Here is an 8,767-nt window from a genome sequence, read left to right on the forward strand (position 1 = left end):
CAGCCATTAGTATATATATCATATAAATCAATTAATTAAGATATTTATAAAAATGATTTGAATTTATTTCTTATAATTTGGATATTTATGAAATATTATTAAAATTTATTTATTATGATTATTGTTTTATATTAGGAAACAATTGAAATATTAACTAAATCAAATATTTATTGAATCATATATTCATTAGATTAGGTGAACGGTTTAGTAGTTGGGTTTATAAATGAAATCATCTATATATAGGATTGAATGCACATGGGACCAACTTGTTTTTATTAGACCCGTGAGACTGCATTTTTACCCTTAAAACTTTACAGCAAAATATTATGAAAGTAAAAAAAAAAAAAATTGAACCTTTACCATAAAAACACTAAGAATATTATCTTCACAAGATGGTCTCACATATCTCATGAAAACAAATAAGTCTCACATGATCCCAAGTGTGTATGTGTGTGTATGAGCTATCAAATGCAAACCACCTAATTTGTACAAACCGTGCAAACCACCCTAATTCGTCGATTTCATTATTTAATCTTATGAAATTTTTTCATGAAATTGTTTAATCTTGTGAAATTATTTCATATAATATTTTTTTTTTGATGAAGTTGTTTTATATATTGTTATGAAATTGTTTCATATAATACTTAATGAAATTTTAATGAAACTGTTTTATGTATTTCTCTAAAATTAAAATAATATTCATGATTAACACCATCCATAATAAAAATAATTAATCAACCTTTCATAATTAAAAAAATAAACAAACTAAAAATTATAATTGATTAAATAAGGTTTATACAAATAACATAATTTAATTATTTTTATATACATATATGTAAAGGGAAGTTAAAAGGCTAAGGGGGGTAATTTAGGTGGAAAAGACGGGGTGAATAGAGGAAACTTGTGAGGTGAGCATTTGGTGGGGAATTGATTGAGTTGGTGTGACTGACTCAACTTTTTGTGACATTTGATTATAATCCGTTGAGGGGATGGCCCACAAAATATTACCGTTTTCTTTATAGTAGGAGTGCATTACATAATTGGTCCTTGTGTTTTCGGTGTGTTGGATTTTATATCCCAATAAACCTTGTAATTATAAAAAAATAGGTTTTTTCTTATCTATAAGCCTAGGAAAATAAAAATTGGGATAAGACCTCCCTCCCTCAAAAAAGTTTCCTTTTATCCCGCTCAAGTAATTATACCAAATAAAGAAAAAGAAAGGAGTTCTTGCTTTCAAATTCTAGAAAACTGCAAAAAAGATCTACTCGTTACTCAAGTTTCCACTTAAAATCCTTTACTATATTTGTGGTCCTTATTTCATGTTTCAGGACATAAAATGGTCCATCAAGTTAACACCTCTAACTCCAGCTTTGTGAACATGAACCATAAATCAACTCCAGTGATATACTGTAACAATCAAACTCTCCCCGAAAATGGTTTTGATCTCTGGTTTCACTCCCCAAAAATCTTTATGGTTTTGCATTGTGATCTAGGTTTTCTACATACGAAAGCCCGAATATTTCAAGAATCTCCATAATCAACCCTTGGAATGGTTTTTAACAAATTAATCTTCTACAAATCCAGTGTTTAACCAAGTTGTTGCAGAATTGGGAATTTTCAATTTGTTTATGGCAATGTAGTACCATCAATGAACATTTATCCCATAGAATTGAGTCGATTCAACCTTTAGAAATGTTTAGTGTCACTGAGTTCAATACAAAATTCAATCCTCCATATTCTTTCTAAATCTTCATACACATTGATATCAAAAGTTGTACTTCTTTAGTTCTAAGTTGGTCTTTTTTGTTTTTTAATCATATATTTGTTTATGGCGGGTTTCGAGTGTTTAACAGGAATTTAACATTTAACATGATATAACATCAAACAAAAAACATTATCTAACAACAAAATACATAAAACAATAACAATATAATGTGATTATTTGATATATTTGAATATAGATAAAATCTAAAACCATAATATAATGTCTTAGGGGCCGTTTACCAAACGTTTATTCGGATAAGTGAACACTAAGTCACATTACCTTACCGATGAATATGGTAAGGATCAAGAATCTTACCCGGTAAGAGCGAGACAATGACCAAGAGTCTTACCCGGTAAGTGAGGGCGACGATTCTTACCATGGTAAACGCTTACCAAGTAATTATTGCATATGATACCATTTTGGTAGACTAAAATCTTACCCAGTAAATAAATGATAGTGTTAAATTTTATCGATAAGCGTTTATCAGGTAAATGTTTGGTAAATGACCCCTTATTTAGGTTATTCGGTTAGTAAAAACCAGACCGAGAATTAAGGTATTTTTATTCAGTTAACCGTCTGTTTTAACACAAACCAGATTCAATTGAGCTGGATTATTCGGTTAGTTTTTTGACACCCGTACTTCAAACTAGCAGTACCTCTTCCGCCGCAACGTTTTTCCCATTTTTGATAAATGTATGTACAAATTTACTTTTAAAGTGCAAAAAAGGAATAAATAAAAGTCAAAAAGTCATGCAGGTTGTAGGATGTTAGAAGTTGTCACAGAAGTCGTAATTTATCACTATCCCCAAACAACGTTCATGTTCCTTTTTTAGTCTAATAATGATTAGGTGTCACATTTGACTTAAAAATCATTACTAATCACTTGTATAACCTCGATTTTGAGCTAACACAACACTAAAGTATCATTTTAACATCGAAATCATATGTTTAGTTGATGGATTTTCCTGTAACTTTTTGATGCTGCTTATATATTTTGTTCTTGTTTCAACGACACACCAAATACGTATTGTTTTCTTGCAAAACTAGCTTCTAATAGTTTAGAGAATGAATGGAAACAAATTGTAATTATGATCATTGTTAGATTATATATATTGTTCGTACTGGTTTATGATACAAATGCAAAACTGGTACAAGTTATATATATATATATATATATATACTTGGGATGACGTGAGACCAGACTATTTTCATGAAAACCATTTCTTACATTTAAAACTTCAAAGCAAAGTAACTTTTACAGTGTTTTGCTGTAAAGGTTTAGATCTTTTAACCTTCACAATGTTTTGCTGTGAAATTTCAAGTGTAAAAATATGGTTTAATGAGTCTTGCAAAAATAGACTGGTCTCACGTAAACCCAACTATACATATATGATTGGGTTATAGTTGGGTTATATTGTTATCCTGTAACCGTAACTTGAGAATCTTGTTTTCCATTTGAATTGATCAGATTTCAAATGGATGGAGGATAAGTTTTGGCTGCTTGTTACATTTGTTTATAAGACGAGTTGGGTAAAAAGAAGACTAGCAATATTTGAGATTAGCATATAGTCGAGGGGCATTTTCGTGTAAGAACCATCAACACAAGCTAAAATTGAAGATTAGCATATAGTCGAGGGGCGTTTTCGTAATCTCACTACCAACCATATATACAAAATAAACCCATGAATATTAGGGTTATAGTCTATTAACCATGAGCCAATGGAGAATCAAACCTTGCATCCTTCAAATTCTAGCAATGGATCTTAAAAAGAATACAAAGGGTGAAATAAGGATATTAGTAATGGTCTTCCAATGTACGTGTGTTGGCGAACTTGAACGAGATTTGGCTTCAACCAATGACATACAATGGCATCATCTCCTAATTTGATCAAGAGTTTGAGTTCGAAGTGAGCTTTGGATATGAGATACGTGGGTCAGCCAACCACGGAATGCGCTCTGATGGACATGGTACAGGAGCCGGTTGAGCAATGAACGTTGGAACATCTTCTCCTGGCATCAAGACCGAAACCTCTCTCGCATTTTCAGATATCTAAAATGAAAAAGAAGGCAAAATCTTGAGGACTTTGCTCGTACGCTTAGAAATTTGTGCCACAAAACATTAATTACATATAAGGACATAATCGGATGAAAACTTGAAAAAGATTGAAAACCAATCAAACCTTTATTGTTTCCCGTTATGAAACAAATGATACGAGTTAGAGTTTCAATTATAACAAATACATTGTGAGACAAAATTCTAGCAATGTATGAAAGAAATGCTAAGATTGGTTCTCAATATTTGTGTGGTTCTCATATGATATTAAACCCATATATATATATATATATATATATATATATACATATATATATATATATAYATATATATATATATATATATATTGAGAAAGAGAGAGGGATCAAACAAGAACAATGCCAAGACAAGAAAACAAGAAACAATCAAAGGGTATTCCCACCTTTTCGTGATTAACCTCATATCTATGTTCATTAAGGTGCAAACAAAGACACTCTTTAACATCACATGTGATTAACTATTGGTAAAAAGGATGTTTCTATGTTTTCGTAAAATAAAGTTGTTGTCATTTGAACATTTCCATATATATATATTCATGATGCATAACATATTCATAATGAATAACATGTCCATATTTCTAATAAATATGCCATGTGTCATGCTCTAAACAGCTCCCAGGTTATTAATTAACTTTAGGTTCCTAATTGAAACTCACTCTCTACATGTTTAGGAAGTGAAAAAGAACCCCTAGAAAACATAACAAAAGACCACGAAAAACACAAAGAAAATATATGAATACGGATGTTAATTGAAATGGTTGGTTTTTTAATTTGTTTCGCTCCAATTTCGATCATATTTTGCCGATTTTCAATAAAAATATAAGGATATTTTTTATTTGTTACAACCTTTTTTTCTTAATTATATCCCATTTGGATCATTTAGATCTAACAGCTTGAGTAAGTTTTTCGATTCTTTCTTCTTTTTTGGGATTTTCTGTGGATCTTCCACCACACACACATACACACTCTCTCTCTCTCTCTCTCTCTCTATATATATATATATATATATCCTTTTTTTTTTTTGCAATTTTTTAACCAAAAAGGAGTCAATGTTTGGGGTTTTCGAAAAACAAACTCTATTTTCGATGATTAATGTAATATTAATGGATTTGTTTGGTTTAGAAACGACAAACAAATTGGTAGTCACTAGGATCAAACTAGTATATACAAAAATGGTTGAAAATGTATGCGCGAATTCATGTCTTGATTCTTTCCACTCCATGGATTAAGGGTATATGTTGGTTTCATCGGATCCCCACAAATAAATAACTACATCATACATAGTATTAGAATACCACCAACCTATTTCTAATATATATATAATGGCAGGTTTATCTCATAACCGTAGATATATTTTAATAAACATAAAAACCAAATACGTTCTTGAATTATTCTAATAAAAATATATTTACGTTTTACACTTTAGAAAGTATTAATAAGATCTCAATCACATGAAATGATCCAATGGATTAGATTTAACTTTTTTTTTAAACAAATCCCACCTCCAGAATTGCCTAAAAATAACTAACATTTTATTATTTTTAATTTCACATCAAAGTTATCTTTTTTTCTTCACTCGACCTCTCAACCTTTTTGTCATCCAGATAATAGGCGAAAGGATTGTGTAAGAAAAAGAGTTAAGGTGAGAAAGCGTAAGAAGAATTCTCATGAACTGCGTTTTAGATGGGAATTGATCCAATGCACCTCATAAGTGTTAACATTCAATTAAGATTAATTCAATGATTCTTATATTTCTCAATATAACTTCCCTTCTCACCGGAACCCAACCGTATATGCATATACATATAATTTGGCTTATATGGAATGAGAATGTGGCTATCATAATCTTGCCAACCAGATGTAGCATAACCCATTTACCCAAAAGAGAATTGGGGCCAAGAAACCAGCAAGAAATTTATTGGATACATGGGTCCATGATTCAACTATCCTAATCAAGAAAATAGTATTTTTTCTTTTGAGGGAACATCAACATGCTCATAGAATTAAAGAGACCCCAAAATGCCCAATGGATTCAACACCCCTCTTGTTATTTGTCTTGTGGGCATAGTATAAAAACCATGACCCTACTCCATTAACCATATTCTAAAAACTTTGGACACTAGCCACTAGCCAAGTGGAATTCAAGAAAATCATAAAGATGCCTAATTACAAGCATTTCCATGGTGGGTAGACAAGCAACATTACAGATAAACACACACAAAAGATGAAGTGTTATTATACCAAAAGGTGCGAAAAAGCCCCGATACCCCACTGAAAACTGAATCTAGAGAGCTTTTGAAACGGTTTCTAAGTGATCAAAATGATTACAAAACCTTAATGCACATTTAAACCTGTATCTAGAAGGCTTTTTGAAGGTCGTTAAACGGTTTCTAGGTGATCAAAGTGACTAGAAAACCTTGATACCACACTGAAACCGGTATCTAGAGGGCTTTCTGAAGGTCGTTAAACGGGTTCTAAGTGATCGAAATGACTACAACACCTATTTAGTTACTCTTAGATTTCTTTAAAACAAGATGGAGACAATATCAACACATAGCTATCTTTTAAGACATCAGGCAGACAGATATAGACACAAAAAGACTGAAACAAATTGCAATGTTTTATGATAAATAGATAAGGGGGTTGAATGAAGGGCCCATGACTAGAGAGTTGAGACTTACAAGAGAGACAAAAAAGGCATGCAGAAGCATGGCCATGTCTTGAGAAAGAGGGCCATGCCATTGCCAAGCATTCTTTCCCATCACAAATTCATAAAAGAAATTTGGGTTATTCACTTAAAGAAGCAAAATCAAAAGGAACAACATAAACTTTTTCAAAAAAGCTCCAAAAAACCCCACAAAAAGAATGAAATTTGTACTAACAAATCACTTTCAACCCCATTTCATGTATATATAATCAAACTCCATAGATATCTCTAATAAGTTTAACACTAAAGTGACCAATTTTTTGTTCCATAATATCCCCTAAAATGCAGTTATTTGAAGATTGGTAAAAGAGATGAAATTGCAAAGAAAAAGAACCCTTTTTTTTACATTATCAAGGTAGGAAAGGAAAAACTGGTTTTTCTTTCACTTAAAATAGATTAGGGGTTAATTCTTGAAATTAGAAAATTAAATATATAATGGAATTCAGAAAGAAATGCACGCAATAAATGGAAAATCAAGCATTATCAAACAAAACCCAATCATCCACAGATTCAAGAAATGAGAAAATGTGGAAATATATGCAAGTTATCTGTTCTTATCCGCAAGAATTTTGAAAAAGATTATAGTTCGATAGTTTGTAAAGTGATAACTCACCTTGAGAGAGGAGTGATCGAATTTTGAATTGAAACCCATCTGGGAATCAACTTCTCCGGCAGCATTCCGGCCACCGCCACCACCACCGTCCGGTGACAACACCGGCGACGAGGTTCTCAGAAACCTCTCAAAAATGGCCATAACAAGAAACATGGAGATCAAGATGGCAGTAGCAACAAACCCAAAAGAGATTGCATTTACAGACTTATCAAAATGTCTCCAATGATCATCTCTTTGTTCTTGTGTGTACAATGATGGAGCTTCCGTCGGTGGCAAGAACCCCCATTGATGAACATCATCTCGACCCATCAAGGTCTCACGCACAAAACACACTAAAACACACACTGTTTCTTCAGAAAGGTTTGATTTTTCTTGAAAGACTGAAAAGGGATGGGTTTGAATGGCATTATGAAAGCATGTTAGGGTTTGAAAGCTGGTGTGCAGCCTCCAGATAAAGGTTCACAGGGATGAAGATGGAGGGCATGTGAAGGTGTGCAACTTTACAGGTTGAAAAAGAGAGATTTGGGATTTGGAGTTGTGGGTGAGGGTGGGTTTTTGGGGGAGGACAGAGTTGGAAGGCGTGATGTCTTAAAATGGTTTATTTTTTCATGGTTGATCAATGAAATTAGCTTTTCTTTCATTTTTTTTTTTCAAATCTAAGTTGATTAATTAGTCTTGTGTTATGGTTTTTTTTTCCTAATTCAAATAACATAAACTAAAAAAATATAAATAAAAATTAAATATTTGTCTTATTTATAATTTATTATATATAAATTATGTGTTAATTTATATATTTATTATATATAAATATATGTTAATTTATTTATCTATACTATATCATAAAGTATTTGATAAAAATTATTAAAAATCAATTTTTATGAATGAAATATTATATATTGATACATATTACTTAAAATTAAAGATTACAAATAAATTATGTATAAATACAACTTATTAAAGCTCAATGTTTGAATTCGTGCAACTAAATACGGATAAACATAATCAAATAAAAGATAAACATATTATTTTAAAATATAAAAAATATAAAATATAATTAAGATAATAATCGAGTTCTAACAAACTAATAATTATTATTTTTATAAAAAAATATATTATTAAACCAAATATAAATTACCTCGTTATTGAACGTAAATTAAATTATTATTAAAAAATTAAATTACAAAATTACAAAAAAATAAGAATTTTAAATAGTTAATTTGATACTAATATCGATACATTTTTGTCAAATTTTTATGATATCTTTAAATTTATATTTTATTCAAAAATAAAAACATTATCGTTTTGTTAAAATCACATAAAACCATACTTTGACGTCGACTAAGATAAATAATAAAATGAAATATTAAAATTAAGATGTATCTCGCTATATTATGTAAGTTAATGAAAAAATTATTATATAACATTTAGTAGATTAACGATTATAATATTATAATGTTGATGGGGGTGGTCCCCACCAATATGCCCGTCACTTTTCCCACGGGTATTTGCCATTCACAAACTTTGGCCGCTAATTTTTTTTTTCCAAAATGCCGGTCGATTGGAGATGCACAACAAGGGTTATGTCGGTTGA

At 30.7% G+C, this 8,767-nt stretch overlaps 1 protein-coding gene across 1 annotated transcript; it reads right to left on the bottom strand.

The window, feature by feature from the left end:
- Positions 1-3,428: 3,428 nt before the first annotated feature.
- Positions 3,429-7,657, bottom strand: LOC112523575. The gene is made up of 2 exons (XM_025133237.1): positions 7,177-7,657; positions 3,429-3,815 (listed from the first exon to the last, which is right to left on the bottom strand). Exons 1-2 carry the CDS (start codon positions 7,483-7,485, stop codon positions 3,654-3,656), a joined length of 471 nt encoding a protein of 156 aa, XP_024989005.1. The 5' UTR covers positions 7,486-7,657; the 3' UTR covers positions 3,429-3,653.
- Between the last annotated feature and the right edge of the window lie 1,110 nt (positions 7,658-8,767).

Source organism: Cynara cardunculus (genome assembly GCF_001531365.2).
Source record: "Cynara cardunculus var. scolymus isolate 2C chromosome LG 12, CcrdV1, whole genome shotgun sequence".
In the NCBI taxonomy this organism is placed as follows: domain Eukaryota; kingdom Viridiplantae; phylum Streptophyta; class Magnoliopsida; order Asterales; family Asteraceae; genus Cynara; species Cynara cardunculus.

What these genes read in the sequence shown, in the direction of transcription:
- LOC112523575 (XM_025133237.1), bottom strand. Translation starts at nt 7,485, where the DNA reads ATGGGTCGAGATGATGTTCATCAATGGGGGTTCTTGCCACCGACGGAA. An exon ending in TCGATCACTCCTCTCTCAAG is followed by an intron (nt 3,816 to 7,176) that starts GTGAGTTATCAC and finishes TTTTCATTTTAG; the next exon opens with ATATCTGAAAATGCGAGAGA.